Raw genomic sequence first — 16566 nt, forward strand, 5'->3', positions numbered from 1 at the left:
TCTCAGATTTGTTGACAATGTCTTACTTTCAAAATCATTGAACGCTTCTCTCATTGCTCTCCTTACACTCATTTTCGCTTTGTTCAGCTTTTGTTTGTCACCTAGGTTTTTACTTCTCTTGAATCTGAGTTGAAGTGCTCTTTGTTTATGTAGTGCTTTTCTAACATGACTATTACACCATGGTGGATCTTTTCCATCTCTTAAAACATTACTCATAACATACTTGTGTAGGGCATATTGAACGATGTCTTTGAATTTTTTCCATTTGTTCTCCACATCTTTGTCCTCATCACCGAATATTTGATACTAACTGCTGAGATATTCTGAAATTTATATCCTGTCACCCTTGCTGAGCAAATATGTCTTCCTACCTTTCTTAACATTCCTTGTAGGACCCGTCATCATAGATTCTGTCACAGCCTTGTGATTACTGATACCTTTCTCTGCGTTAACTGATTTTATAAGTTCAGGTATGTTTGTTGCCAGGAGGTCTAAAACGTTATCCTCTTGAGTTGGTTCTCTAACTATCTACTCAAAGTAATTTTAGGGCAAGACATCCAGGACAATGGCTCATGATTCTCTGTCTCTGGCACCACTTTTGATGGCATAACACTTCCAATCTATACCTGGCAAGTTGAAGTCACCCCCTATTACAGCGGCACAATCAGAAAAATTACTAATGATATTGTGCAGGTTCTGTCCGAAGCATTCTACAACTACAGATCCTGACCCAGGTGGTCTATGAAAGCATTGGATAACCATTGTTGACCGTTATTTGATACTCAATTTCACCCAGATTAATTCACATTCAGAGTCCGTGGTAACCTCACTAGATATTATCGAATTTTTTACTGCAATATGCACGCTGCCACCACTGGCGACTAACCTATCCCTAGGATAAACATTCCAATCTGAACTTAGGATTTCATTGTCACTGATGTCTGGTTTCAACCAGCTTTCTGTTCCCAATACTAACTGTGCAATGCCACCTTCAGTAAGCGATACTAATTCTTGGACCTTTCCTGGGATGCTCCTGCAGTTTACTAAAATCATATTAATCTTTCTATCTCTGATCTGCGAGGACCAAGAATCTCCGTGGTTGCTGTGGTTGATTTGACATGCAAATCATCTTTGCTCCCAAGGGAGGAGTTCTCTAACCTGAAACAGCTCCGTGTGCACACCACACGTACTCCACTACTCTAGCGGCCGCATCCTGCATTTATAGTTCAATTCTTTTATCTTGGCGGCTTGCGCATGCCCTCCCAGATGCGGGAGATTGCTGCGTTGCCAGTTGCAAACGACGTACACGCCAAGAGAAGCAGCGCCAACTTACGTTTAGGCGGGAGCGCGCAGTTTATGAAGTAAAGCCACCACGGCCGCACTAACCCTTTCGCTGCTAAGAGACGTGCTCCCCGCATTCCGTTTAGCAAAAGTCCTGGAGTACTCTAAAATATCAAGCAAAATACCGACAAACACTGTTGGTATGACTACGAATTGCTCACGTTTCATCGAAGTACAATAGGAAATAAACAATTACCGCTTTTCTTTATTGCAAAAAAGCGGTTCGTGAGAATGATACAAACACCTTTCCTTGCTATCACCTGAATTAGGAGGCTTATTGCTTGTTTGGCTTAATTAATTAATAGAATATGAAGCAGTTGGTATAAAGAATGCTTTTTCCAAACTTTCTATAAAAAAAAGTCTGCTATCAAGACTTTGCTTTTGTTCGATTACTTTATATATGACTGAACGTTTCTAAAACTTAAGACACTCGTCCGTGCTCTGCACTGCAGTCGAGTTCTGGCAACGTCGTTCTCTGTTCATCGGCTGACTGTGTTTTGTGACGTCAGATGCGCAGAAAGAACCTAAACTTGCCCGCCGTCGTAAATGACGCGCACTTTAGTGCACGCCTGACCTATTAATGGGAACCTTAAAATTCTGCACCCGATAGCGGAGGTCGTGAAATTTGCATCCGATACTGCCACAGAGCCGTCTGAGCCTCTGGTTTAGATCTTCCACTCTGCTCCAAACCGGAGGACCACGATCGACCCTGGGTACGATGCTACAAATAGACAGCTCAGCCTGCAACCTGCGTGCAAATTCTGAGGCAGTGGCTACCTTCGCCTTACACGCTTAATTACGGTTATATCTGTTATTGGTTGCTCATTTTTAAGTACTTTGTCACACACAATGATGATGGTTAACATTCACAACAATCCTCACTGCAATCGACGGTCGTTACTGGCAGACGCGGTTCATGCGAAACACAAAATTCGGCACTTGTCACTTTCGGTTTTATATCACTCACAAATCGGTATTGATGAGGGTCAACCCCACAACGATAATGGGGATGCGCTCATTTGTTACACTTCCGTGAATTTACAATTTACTCCTCATTCGGCACATCCGCCATTGACACCATACTCGGCTCGACCACCCTTCTTGCCCATCTTCTCAGTACTGCCGCTCACTCGACACTCCTCTCACTGCCTCCTGCAGCGCTCGACAATCGACTCCTGTCTACTATTGACCTGGGTGTCGGATACTAGTATCTGTGTTCATGGGATCACAGATCCCTTACAACATTAATCTCATTTCCTTCTTTCAAGACATTGTCCATTCTGTTCAGCTGCTCTTCCAGGTCCTTTGCTGTCTTTGAGAGAATTACAATGTCATCGGCAAACCTCAAAGGTTTTATTTCTTCTCCATAAATTTTAATTCTTTCTCCAAATTTTCTTTTGTTTCCTTTACTGCTTGCTCAATATACAGATTGAATAATATCAGGGATAGGCTACAACCATGTCTCACTCCCTTCTCAACTGCTGCTTCCCTTTCATGCCCTTTGACTCTTATAATTGCAATCTGTTTTCTGTACAAGTTGTAAATAGTTTTTCACTCCCTGTAAATAACACCTGCTACCTTCAGTATTTGAACAAGATTATTCCAGTCAACATTGTCAAAAGCTTTTTCTGCGTTTACAAATGCTAGAAACATAGGTTTGCCTTTCCTTAACCCATCTTCCAAGTTGTAGGGCCAGTATTGCCTCACATTTTTCAACATTTAAACAGAATCCAAATTGATCTTCAGTGACTCGGCTTCTACCAGTTCTTCCATTCGTCTGCAAAAAATTCGTGTTAGTATTTTGCAACCATGACGTATTAAACCGATAGTTTGGTAATTTTCACATCTATCAACACCTGCTTTCTTTGGGATTGAAATTATTGTATTCTTCTTGAAGTCTAAGGGTATTTCACCTGTCTCGTACATCATTCTGACCAGATGGAAGAGTTTTGCCATGACAGGCTCTCACATGGCTGAGTGTTGTGGAGTGTTGTCTACTTCCCAGGCCTTGTTTTGACTTAGGTCTTTCAATGCTCTGTCAAATTCTTCAGCCGTATCATATCTCCCATTTCGTTTTCATCTACGTCATCTTGCATTTCCATAATATTACCCTCAAGTACATTACCCTTGTATAGACCCTCAATATACTCCTTCCACCTTTCTGCATTTCCTTCTTTGCTTAGGGCTGGTTTTCCATCTGCGCTCATCTTTACAGTTGACCTCTAGCCATCCCTGCATAAGCATTTTGCCCTCCCTGTCGATCTCATTTTTGAGATGTTCGTATTTCTTTTTGCCTGCTTCATTTATGGCATTTTTATATTTTCTTCTTTCATCAGTTAAATTCAATAACTGCTGAGTTACCCAAGGATTTCTGCTAGCCCTCATATTTTTACCTACTTGATCCTCTGCTGCCTCCACTATTTCATCTCTCAAAGCTGCCCATTCTTCTTGTATTGTACAGTTAACCATTAGGATTTCAATACTCTCACCTGTGGGAGACATTTCTTTCGATCTTACACTGATACTTCTGGGTTTCCTACATCTATTGTTATCTGGATTGGATGGAGAGTCGCCTAACCTGGGAAACCCTTGTGTGAATCCCACACACAGTGAGTTACCTCTGATGTGTAGTGCATGCCTGACCTACTTAGGGAGTCCCTACAGTTCTCAACCCTATGGTGCAAGTCCAGGAAGTTGTAGCCTAGTTTGTCACACAACTTTTGAATTCTCTGGTTCAGTCCTTCCACTCTACTCATAACCAAAGGGCCACCATCACTTCCGGGGACAATGCTGCAAATTGTGAGCTTCATTGAAACTCCACGCACAAGGCTAGTCCTCTCAACCTTCTCTGCCAGTTGTCGGAATGACACAAGAATGATTTCAGAGCCCAGACGACAGACATCATTTGTTCCAATGTGTGCCACAGTCTGTAGTTGGCTGCAACTTATTCTTTCAATGACTCCTGGAACAGCCCGTTCAACATGTTGAATGAGGCCCCCCCCCAGGCACTGAGTGCACCTGATGTTCTTTCCCGTCCCTTGCTGCCATTTCCCTGAGGGGTACCACCATTCACCGTACATTCAAAGTGCTGATGATTAATTGACCCCTACCCTTTTGCGTTTGCTTCCTCTCGACACTGGACAAAACAGGTTTCCCCACAGCAGGTGTAGTGGGTCCCACTGGCTCAGTTTCAGTGAAAGACGGCACTTCGAACTTGTCAGTTAGGGGGATCGGTACGACAGTCTGAGTCCTCCTCGGTCACCGTCCGCCCTGTACAAGCCACGCAAAGTCAGTTGGACAGGTAATGACAGATCCTGTACTTTCTGCAGAGGAGGCAGGATCCACAGGAGAAGAGGTACCTCTGGTAGAGGTATCACAGGTACACGACTCTCGGGAGTTCTTCCGACACACCAATTCGCAGCAGCTGTCAATTGTTTGTCAGTAGTCGTGGTAATTTCTGACTGTTTCTGAACGTCGACCAACTCGTATAGTTTACATATATCTTGAGAAAGCCTGTTAAAAGCTTCAAGAACATGCTTGTAATGATAATTCTATAAATATACTACATCCCCTTATATATATTGCTCACATAAGGATTGTGAGAACAAGAGAAGGTTATTTACAGCATGCAGAGGGGCATTCAAACAATCATTCTTCCTGTGCTCCGTACATGAATGGAATGGAAAGAAACCCTAATAGATGACACAGTGGGTCATCCCCTCTTCCACTCACTTTGTAATGAAGCAGGGTTACCCACTGATATCCTGTTTTGGTTTTACACTGCTTTAGTAACTTAGTTAAGCAATGAACTTGTATTTTTTTTCATTTTCACTACTCATATTCTGACTACAGATTCTGTGACGTTCAGCCTCATCGTACAGAATTCAGAAATAGTTTAAATAAAATTCCCCTTGTAAAATCTATTATTTCAGTACATTCTAATGTCCATTCTGAAAGTAATGAGCTAATTAGTTTTATTGGAAATGCATCATATTAACAGTTATGAACAATGACATATATTGTGCAATACATATTAAATAAAATTCGAGTGAGCTAATAGATCGAATTCAGCTAGAAGACTGCATCCAAAAGAAAGCCTAAATTTTACTGATTCCAGCAAAGTGTTTAAATTAACCTAAAGTCTATTAATTAAATAGATATTAAGACTTGAAATCTGCAGCCTGTATGACTTTAAGTGCCAATTGGGACCAAACTACTGTATAATTCCGAGATCTGTTTTGATACTTTTGCTACCTATATTTTCTTCGTAAAATGACTCCAGTCTCAACTTTGTAAGTGCATTAATTAAGAATTAAGTAAATTTGAATATGTAAAAATTATTGTTCAAGAGGTGCCATGGTTATAAGTCAGGAATTCCCACGGCGGATGCATAAGTTAGTTCCCTGTATTTAAATTGATACAGCTCACTCATGTTATTTAAGTAATAAAACCCTATAGTTAACTTCAAAACCAATTAGAAAGGATCATTTTAACCCTGGGAAATTATAAAGTATGATATATTAACTTGACGATTAAGTGTAAGAGGCCTGGTCACATGAATATTGTGTGTGCGAGTGATAACAAATAAATCACACTGTGGTTGACATAAATGTTCTACAGTGAATACGATCTTGACTTTTGATTTTGGAAAACTTAACCTAGGATCCTGGCTTCTTAATTTCAGTGTGATTTAGGTGAGACAGACGCAGCTACCGGGAAGACAATATTGAATAAGCAAAGCAAGGTAGGTCGAGAACACTGCGCACTATCTACTGGGTGAGGAAATGTTTCAAAACCGGTTCATCCAGTTGTGACATGAACTTTAAGTGGCACTAATACATGATACATGTCCCGGCACGCTCCAACTTCACTGCGGTTTGCTGAGTGTGGATGTAGATGGTGTTCTTACACTCATTTTCACATTAACGAGAATGCAGCTGTATAAATTCGTAGAGAATATTAATAGCAATACTGGTATTGAGAAGGTTGGTTTCAGTGTATGAAATATGACAATAGTAAATGAATAGTTACATCCCATAATGAGATGTAATCTATGGAAAATACTGATGTACTAACAAATACACTGCAATTTGTTCTCCCTGCAGCTCCTGAAGTACATATTTGAGAAGTGTCCGAAGATAGAGAAGCTGATAATCGCCAACAACTTACTGGCCGACCGACAGTACGCGGAGTTGGTGTCGCGCCTGGAACACTTGCAGAGCCTGGAAGTGTTCGAGAATCGGAGAGGTGCGGGGCCCGTGGTGCTGCGCTTCCTGGCAGACACCTGCTCGAAGTTGCGGGAGATAAACCTCAGCTGTGACTACCACCCACTGGAGGACGTCGAGTACTTCGTGAAGGCCAAGAGGGACACACTCACTTCTGCCACCGTGCGCTGGACCATGGCGGGGAAGAGGTGAGTCTGTCGGCATCTTTCTCCGCGTTCTGGTACGTCACCTAAATTCACACAGACGTAAAATACTCCACGAGCCAGTGTACGGTGCGTGGCGGAGGATACCTTTTACCACCTCTAGTCACTATCTTTCCTGCTACACTTGTAAATGGAGCAAGCTGAAAAGTGGCTATCTGTTCTCCTCTGTACCAGTGCCGATTTCTCTTACCTTACCTTTGTGGTCATTATGTGATACGTATGTCGCTTGCTGTAGAATCGTTCTGCAGTCTGTCACAAATGACAGTTATCTAAATATTCTCAATAGTGCTTCACAAAAATGATATTTTCTTCCCTACAGGCATTCGGATTTCAGTTCTCAGAGTATTTCTGCAATACGCGTTGATCAAACCTGTAACAGATTTCAAATCTGAAATAATTGCATGTATTCCTTTAATCCAATCTGGTATGGATTCCAAACACTTGAGCAGCATTCAAAACACAAGTATTCTATTTGCAGACTTCTTTATAGCTAAGCTACATTTCCATAAAATTCTCCCAAAGAACTAAAGTCAACCACTTGCCTTCTCTTTACACACTCATTCCATTTCCTATCACTTTGCTACATTATGCCTAGATGTTCTGTCAGGCCACACACCACTAATACTGTATTCAGACATTACAGAATTGTTTTTCGTAGTCATTTTTATTAACTTACATTTCCCCACATTTAGAGCAAGCTGCCATCCATCTCATAAAATAGAAACTCTGTCTAAGACGTCCTGAATCTTCCTACAATCACTCAAAGATGACACTTTCCATAAACTACAGCATCAGAAAATTTTCAGTGTCAATGAACTTATTGTATGAAACTTCCTGGCAGATTAAAACTGTATGCCAGAGAGAGACACGAACTCGGGCAAGTGCTCTACCGTCTGAGCTACCCGAGCACGACTCATGAGCCATCCTCACAGCCTCAGTTCTGCCATTACCTCGTCTCCTACCTTCCAGACTTCACAGAAACTCTTCTGTGAACCGTGCAGAACTTATTGTATAGCGTACGGGGCCTGAAGATGGCAACACGAACACGAATTGCCGAAACTGGTTGCTTTCAAAATAAAATAAAATATCTTAAAGTGTACAGCTGTCGGTAAGGTTTATTGACATTGAAAAGTACATACTAGCCGATGTCCCCTAATTGCAACGGACCGACTGAGATTGTCAGAAAATTGTTGCTGTTCACCCTATCTGTCTGGTCATTTGTGTAAATAGATGTACAGAGGACAAGAGTGGTCCTAGCACACTTCCCTGGGGAAATCCTGATGGTTACTTTCTCTGTGAGGAACATTCACTGTCCTCATTGATGAGGATTTAAATTGGAAAAAACAAATTTTGGAATTCCTGAAACAACTTAGTTCACCCACATTTGCGCTTAGAAACATTGAAAATCCCACGGAAAGACAAAACAGTAAGCTGACATTTTGTATATTTTAATTCTACAACGTCATATGAAATAATTTTCTGGGATAACTCATCTTTAAAAAAGAAAGTCATCATAACTCAAAAAGGGCTGTAAGAATAATATGTGTTGCTCACCTGTGATCAACTTGTAGACATCTGTTTAAGGAGTTCTGACTACTGCTTCCCAGTGTATTTATCCCCTCATGAAGTTTGTTGTAAATAATACACTACAGTTTGAAAGGAGCAATGATGTACAAAATTACAATAGGAGAAGGAGAAATGACATTCATCACTCCACATTAAGGTTGTCTTTTGCACAAAAAGGGGTGCACAGTGCTGCAACTAACATTTTTGATCACTTACACAAGGACATAAAATGTCTGACAGGCAGCCAAGTAAAATTTGAAAACAAATTAAAAAACTTTCTACTTGACAACTCCTGTTCTGTACAAGAATTTCCATTATTGTAACATGTAAAATGTTGTGGGTAAGAATTACTAACTCACATCTGTATATTTAATACATAATAAAAAAAACTTATAAATGTTCAGCATATAGCCATATTTACAAATTAATTTGCACTGCGAACATCAAATAAGACTCGTTTGACGATTACGATTTATCATGCAAAAATGATCCGTGGAACACGAAATGAACTAACTAACTTTTCTATTACGTAAACACTCTTAGAGACGCTTACTTATCTGAGAACCTATTCTACGAGCTCGAACCTTCATTAACGGTCTGCTGTTTGGCACCGTGTCGAATGCTTCCTGCAGATCTAGGAATTTGCAGTCTGCCTGTTGCCCTCGATTTACAGTTTGCAGGACATCGTGTGAGAAGAGGACGAGCCGAGTTTCACCGGAATGGTGATATCTAGATCCCTATCGATTTTTGGATACGAGCTTTTCTCTCTCGAGAAGATTTGTTGTAATGGAAACTCCGGGTAGGAATATCGACAATGTAGAAAAAGACAGATTGCTATTTACCGTAAAGAAGACATATTTAGTTACAGACGAGCACAATTTAGAGACATTTATATAAAGCTTTCAGCCACAGCCATCATCAGTAAAAGAGAGACACGTGCCATTCGTACGTACAAGAAAGCATACCTCACGCAGACACGACCACCGACTTCAGTTTCTCGGGCCGGAATGCGACTGCGATGTGGGATACGAGCGACAATCTGGAGGGGCAAGGAAGGGGAAGGGGCGGTAGTGTACGAGTGCAGAGAGAGACAAACGCTGCCTAGCGGAGTGAGTGGGGACTCGAATGCTGACGAGTGCGGCGTTAGGAGGTCGTGGGACAGGTAGGTAGGGAAAACAAGGAGCAAACGAGGAGAGGAGCGAGGAAACGTGGGCAGGTGTAATGGCAGAGAATAGCAAACAAGGAAGGTGGGAGATGGGAATGGAGAGGAGATAACAGAATTTAGGGGAGTGGAAACTGTCGGATACAGAGTGCAGGAACAGTATGTTACTGTAGGTTGAGTTTGGGATAGTTACAGGAGCACAGTTCGGAAAGGCTGGTAGTGAATGGGAGGACCCAGATGCCCCGGGTAACGATGCAGGCGTCGAAATCGAGCAAATTATGTTCAGCTGCACGCCATGTCCCTGGGCGGTCCACTTCGCTCTCGGCCACAGTTTGGCAGTGGCCGTTCTTCCCGGTGGACAGCTGGCTGGTAGTCGTACTGATATGAAAAGCTGTGGAGCGGTTGCAACAGAGCTGGTAAATGGCGTGGCTGCTTTCACAGAAGGCCTGTTCCCTGATAGGGTGACAGCACTGGAATAGGGAGTGTTGGGTGACTGACTGAGCCAATTTTTCACCTCTGTCTTCCTCAGAGATATCTCGTCAATGTGCTAACACGAGGATCAGTAGTGTGTCACACAATTATGAGGCTAAGTAAGCAACATCGTTAAGCTTCAGAGTCACCACTCTACCATTCCAGCATACACCCATACTAAGGTATTTGGAATAAAACTGGTTGGAATGCATTGATTTGTACTATTTTTAGGTCGGGTCCTGCCTTCTATTGCACGATTCCTCCCACGTCCACTTACGAGGGTTGCCCAGAAAGTAATGCACCACATTTTTTTTTCTTCAACAACTCTTTATTCAACGTAATGAGAATTACACACACAAAATAATGGTGTTTCATCTGTTGCTGTTGTTGTGGTCTTCAGTCCTGAGACTAGTTTGATGCAGCTCTCCATGCTACTCTATCCTGTGCGAGCTTCTTCATCTCCCAGTACCTACTGCAGCCTACATCCTTCTGAATCTGCTTAGTGTATTCATCTCTTGGTCTCCCTCTACGATTTTTACCCTCCACGCTTCCCTCCAATACTAAATTGGTGATCCCTTGATGGCTCAGAACATGTCCTACCAACCGATTCCTTCTTCTGGTCAAGTTGTGCCACAAATTTCTCTTCTCCCCAATCCTATTCAATACCTCCTCATCAGTTATGTGATCTACCCATCTAATCTTCAGCATTCTTCTGTAGCACCACATTTCAAAAGCTTCTATTCTCTTCTTGTCCAAACTAGTTATCGTCCATGTTTCACTTCTATACATGGCTACACTCCATACGAATACTTTCAGAAACGACTTCCTGACACTTAAATCTATACTCGATGTTAACAAATTTCTCTTCTTGAGAAATGCTTTCCTTACCATTGCCAGTCTACATTTTATATCCCCTGTACTTCAACCATCATCAGTTATTTTGCTCCCCAAATACCAAGACTCCTTTACTACTTTAAGTGTCTCAGTTCCTAATCTAATTCCCTCAGCATCACACAACTTAATTCAACTACATTCCATTATCCTCGTTTTACTTTTGTTGATGTTCATCTTATATCCTCCTTTCAAGACACTGTCCATTCCGTTCAACTGCTCTTCCAAGTCCTTTGCTGTCTCTCACAGAATTACAATGTCATCGGCGAACCTCAAACGTCTTATTTCTTCTCCATGGATTTTAATACCTACTCCGAATTTTTCTTTTGTTTCCTTCACTGCTTGCTCAATATACAGATTGAATAACATCGGGAAGAGGCTACAACCCTGTCTCACTCCCTTCCCAACCACTGCTTCCCTTTCATGCCCCTCAACTCTTATAACTGCCATTTGGTTTCTATACAAATTGTAAATAGCCTTTCACTCCCTACATTTTACCCCTGCCACCTTCAGAATTTGAAAGAGAGTATTCCAGTCAACATTGTCAAAAGCTTTCTGTAAGTCTACAAATGCTAGAAACGTAGGTTTGCCTTTCCTTAATCTACACACCCTATTTTTCTATGTAATCTCCATCCTGTTCTACAGCCTTCCTCCGGCACGAGACGAGGGCGTGTGTGCCCTGTCGGTACCGATCCTTGTTCTGGGGCCAGAGCCAGTGCTTCACTGTCTGAATCGTCTCCTCATTGTCCTCAAAATGTCTTCCACGAATTGCATCCTTTAATGGCTCAAACAAGTGGAAGTGCGAGGGGGTTAGGTCAGGTGCGAGAGGTGTCAACGGTCTCCCCGACCGCTGAAAAACATGGAGCTCTGCCGAACTGCCTTCGTGTCACTTCACCCTCAGTGCCCAACAACTGACTGTACTTCTGTCAACAGCAGGTACTCCTTAAACTCTGGACAATCGTTTTTGAGTATTCCCCACAATTTCTTTTCCTGCAGCGAGTCATTCGATGACGGCACATCACTCGTAACGTCTGTCACCTACAGACGCCATTCTGAAACTGTCCCGAAGCTACGCTATCCGTCGGAAGTGACTGAAACTTGGCACACTCTCTCGGGAGACTTCAAATAATACGTATGTAATGTTTTGCATTTGTAGCATTGTTTCTGGCTGAAAAAATAAAATGCATTGCATTATTTTCTAGGCAACCCTTGTATTAATGAGAGCATGTAGTTGTCTCAGAGATGAGGCAACAGAGCTTACCTCATCAGCTGTGTCATATCTACTAAGAAAGGTAAAGCTGTGCCGATAGACATTTTTGCTGGATCTGAGCTTTGCAGGTTTGTGTAGTCTGTACTTGAAGCAGCCCATTAGTTAGCTGGCTGGCACATACATTCCAGTGTCGACTACAAGCTCGACGAGAGGTGCTTGATAAGTTATGGATGGTGTTGCATAAAGTGTGAAACCTTTTATCTCTTCTATATCTGTCCCTCTCCTCTCTGTGGCAGTGTGGAAGCTAATTTCATCTCTGCAATCTAGCCATTGTCCAGACTCGAAATCAATGTAAGGCGGTCTTGCAGTAGTTTGCGCACGCACACACAACTGTTTTGAATTTAAATTCTCAGTTCAGAGGCAGTCAGAATCCAGATAGTGCCCAGCACTTTTAGCATCACTAACGTACATCTACATCTACATGTAATCAAGATTTCACTAATCACTGTGAGGTGCTTGGCAGAGGGTACCTCCCACTGTACCTGTTATTAGGGTTTCTTCCTGTTCCACTCTTGTACAGAGTGCAGAAAGAATGATTGTTAATGCCTCTGTGCATGCTGTAATTATTCTGATCTTGCAACTTCCTGGCAGGTTAAAATGGTGTGCCAGACCGAGACTCAAACTCGGGACCTTTGCCTTTCGCAGGCAAGTGCTCTACCAACTGAGCTACCCAAGCACGACTCCAGCCCCATCCTCACAGCTTTACTTCTGCCAGTACCTCATCTCCTACCTTCCAAACTTTACAGAAGCTCTCCTGCGAACCATGCAGAACTAGCACTCCTGAAAGAAAGGATATTACGGAGACATGGCTTAGCCACAGCCTGGGGGATGTTTCCAGAATGAGATTTTCACTCTGCAGCGGAGAGCTTCTGTAAAGTTTGGAAGGTAGGAGACGAGGTATTGGCAGAAGTAAAGCTGTGAGGACAGGGCGTGAGTCGTGCTTGGGTAGCTCAGTTGGTAGAGCATTTGCCTGCGAAAGGCAAAGGTCCCGAGTTCGAGTCTCGGTCCAGCACACCATTGTAATCTGCCAGGAAGTCTCATATCAGCACACACTCCATGCTAGTTCTGCAAGGTTCGCAGGAGAGCTTCTGTAAAGTTTGGAAGGTAGGAGACAAGGTACTGGCAGAAGTAAAGCTGTGAGGATGGGGCGTGAGTCGTGCTTGGGTAGCTCAGTTGGTAGAGCATTTGCCCGCAAAAGGCAAAGGTCCCGAGTTTGAGTCTCGGTCCGGCACACCGTTTTAATCTGCCAGGAAGCTTCATATCAGCGCACACTCCGCTGTACAGTGAAAATCTTCCTGTGTGAGTGATATGTAAGGCATTGTAGTATATTCTCAGAGTCAGCATTTAAAGCCAGTTCTTAGAACTTCAGTAGACTTTCCTGGTATGGTTTATGTCTCACTTCAAGAGCCTGCCAGTTCACTTCTTTCAACATCTCTGTGACAGTCTCTTGCTACGGCTCAAACAAACCTGTGACCATTCATTCTGCCCTTCTCCGTATACGTTCAGCGTCTCGTGTTAATCCTACGTAGTAGAGGTCCCACACACTTGAGCGATATTCTAGAATAGGTCGCACGAATGATTTGTAAGCAATCTCCTTTATAGACTGATTGCACTTCCCCAGTAATTTACCAATAAACTGAACTCTACTGCCTGCTTTCTTTACTCATTACTGAGCCTATGTGATCATTCAATTTCGTATCCCTATAAAGTGTTACACCCAGGTATTTGTATGATTTGGCCGATTCCAACAGTGACTCATTGATATTTTCGTCATAGGATACTACATTTTTTCTATTTTTCGAAGTCCACTATTTTACATTTCTGAACATTTAAGAGCAAGTTGCCAATCTTTGTACCACTTTGAAATTTTGTCAAGAGCTTACTGATTATTTATGCAGCTTCTTTCAGATAGTATTTCATTATAGATAACTGCATCACTTGCAAAAAGTCTGAGATTACAGTTAATATTGTCTTTAAGGTCATTAATATACAACATGAACAGAAGTGTCTGGACACACTTCTGTGGGGCACACCCTGAGTTACTGCAACACCTGACAGTGACTCTCCATCAAGATAGCACTCTGTGTCCTCCCTCCCGAGAATTCCTCAGCCTGCTCACAACTTTCACTTCACAGCCCATACTATGATCCTTTCAGTAATAAGGATAGCTACGGTACTGAGTCAGACGCTTTTCGGAAATTGAGAAATGTTGCATCTCCGTGACTGCCTCGATCTGTGGCTTTTAAGATTTCCTGTGAGAAAAGTATGAGTTGGGATCCACACGATCAATGATTTCAAAATCCGTGCTGGTTGGGATGGAGGAGGTCATTCTGTTCAACATACAGCATTACATTTGTACTCAGAATATATTCTAAGATTCTACAGCAGATGGATGCTAAATATATTGGATGGTAGTTTTGTAGATCACTTCTGCCATCCTTCTTGTGGAAGTGTGTGTCCTGTGCTTTCTCCCAACTACAGGGCACAGGTTTTTGTTTGAGTGATCTGCGATAGATTATTGTAAATTAGCCACAGGTCTGATATGGAATTTGATGGAGATTCCGTCAGGCCCTGTAGATTTGTTCAGTTCTAGTGATTTCAGTTATTTTTCAACACCACTGACACTAAAATCTATATTGCTTATCTTTGCAGTGGTGCAAGAATTAAATTGAGTCAGCACCCGTAGATTTTCCTTTGTAAAAGAACATTTGAAAATAAAGTTAAGCATTTCTGCTTTTGCTTTGCTACTCTCAGTCTCAGTCCCTGTCGTGCCCACGAGTGTCTGGAGACATACCAGCAACAGCCTTTACTCACGATCTGAATTTCTTTTGGTTTCTCGACAGGCCTTCGACAAATTTCTGTGACGGTAGTCATTACTCTCTTGACAGCCAAATTTGTAGCGCCTCTCTGTCCGTAGCCCAATGTTTTAAGAAAATGAACTGCTCTACTAGGTACATATCTGTCAAATTTATGGGCAATTATTTTTTTAAACCTAAGCCACAGTTTGTCTGCAGTATTCTCACTAGAGCTCAATGTTTTGAGTTCCTTACTGAGATATGGCACTACGTCATCTCTATCTAGTTTACTGAATTTGTGAATGTTTCTACTCATTTTGGTGCTTTTTGTATTTTGCTAATCATTGTTACTACAGCTGCCTCAGTCACTGATACCGGCCTATGTGTAAATCCTCAAAGAGCTCAGGTTTATTTATTATTGTTATATCCAATATATTTCTATCGTGACTGGTCTTCCAGACAGTATGAAGTAGGTGGTTTAATAATGTTTTGCAGGGTACCCTGCCATGCCCACCACTTACAAAACTGTATTCTTCTCATCTACTATGAGAAATACACCACATCCATTTACCATTAGCCTACTCTTTCAATACGCATTTAAAGTTTTCGCAAAAATCTCACTGCCATCAGTTTCCGGTTTTAACCGGATTTCTGCACCTAGCATTATGTGAGTCACTCTCATCTGAATCCTGCTGCAATTAATCAGTAGGATTTTAAGACTCTCACCTGTACGAGGCATTTCTTTGAATCTTATACGGACACTTCTGCGTCCCCTACATCTGTCATTGTCTGGAGTGAATATTGGGTTACCTAATCTAAAAAGCCCTTGGGTGCACTCAATGCACATTCAGCTACCTGGGTAGCAGCCTCTGATATGTAGTGCATTTCTTATCCATTTAGGGGGGCCGTACAGTTCTCGACGTTATCTTGCTATTCCAGAAAGTTTCAGAACCTTTGAAGCCTGTCATTCGACCCTTCCACTCCATTCAGAACTGTGGTGCCACAGTAAGTTCTGGGGTCAGTGCTGTAAACCGTGACCTTTGAACAAGGATGGTCTCCTCAGCCTTTCCTGCCATCTGCTTGGGATAATTTGAGTATGACCTCGGAGCCAAGATGACAGGCATCATTTGTTCCAACACCCACCACAACCGGTTCTCGGTTGTGCCTCATTTTGTCAACGGCTGCCAGACTAGCCTCTTCGGTATGCTGAATGAGACCCCCCAGGCAGGTGAATCTTATCTTCCTTTACATCCCTAGCTGACATTTCCCTAACAGGTACCATTATTTGCCATACATTTGAACTACAGATTAGTGATGGACTGTACACTTTCACATTTCCCTTCTCTTGACCTGAGACAGAACAGGTTTCTGACAGTGAAAGTGAGTCTCACTGGCTGAGTGTAGTTTCAGGGGAAGTCAGCATTTTGAACTTGTCTGTTATTGAGATGGGTCTAACACACGGAGTTCTCCCTGGTTCCTGTCTCCCCTGGAAATGTTGCCTAGCCCTCCCACTGACACGTCACCCACAGCCGAGTGGATGAATAGTCTTCTGTAGAGGAGACAGGAGAGGATAGTGCTGGAGGTAACTTTGTTACCTCTGGTACAAAACTCTGGGGAGCTCTCCCAACACACATATTCAAAG

The 16566-nt window shown here is 42.4% G+C and overlaps 1 protein-coding gene and 1 non-coding gene across 4 annotated transcripts in view; both read left to right on the forward strand.

Annotated features, from left to right (window-relative positions):
• LOC126442621 (F-box/LRR-repeat protein fbxl-1-like) overlaps positions 1 to 16566 on the forward strand; it is a 136628-nt gene that overhangs the window by 83282 nt on the left and 36780 nt on the right. Inside the window, exon 2 of one of the 3 annotated variants that reach the window (XM_050090707.1) lies at positions 6447 to 6754. The exons of the other annotated variants lie outside the window; for them this stretch is intronic. Coding sequence (XP_049946664.1) covers positions 6447 to 6754 — 308 coding nt within the window. The remainder of the gene's footprint in view (positions 1 to 6446; positions 6755 to 16566) is intronic. 3 annotated transcript variants of the gene reach the window in all.
• On the forward strand, positions 13068 to 13142 carry Trnar-gcg (transfer RNA arginine (anticodon GCG)). Its single transcript has one exon. It is a non-coding gene; the product is annotated as a tRNA-Arg (tRNA).

Source organism: Schistocerca serialis, unplaced genomic scaffold (genome assembly GCF_023864345.2).
Source record: "Schistocerca serialis cubense isolate TAMUIC-IGC-003099 unplaced genomic scaffold, iqSchSeri2.2 HiC_scaffold_1393, whole genome shotgun sequence".
Taxonomy (NCBI): Eukaryota; Metazoa; Arthropoda; class Insecta; order Orthoptera; family Acrididae; genus Schistocerca; species Schistocerca serialis.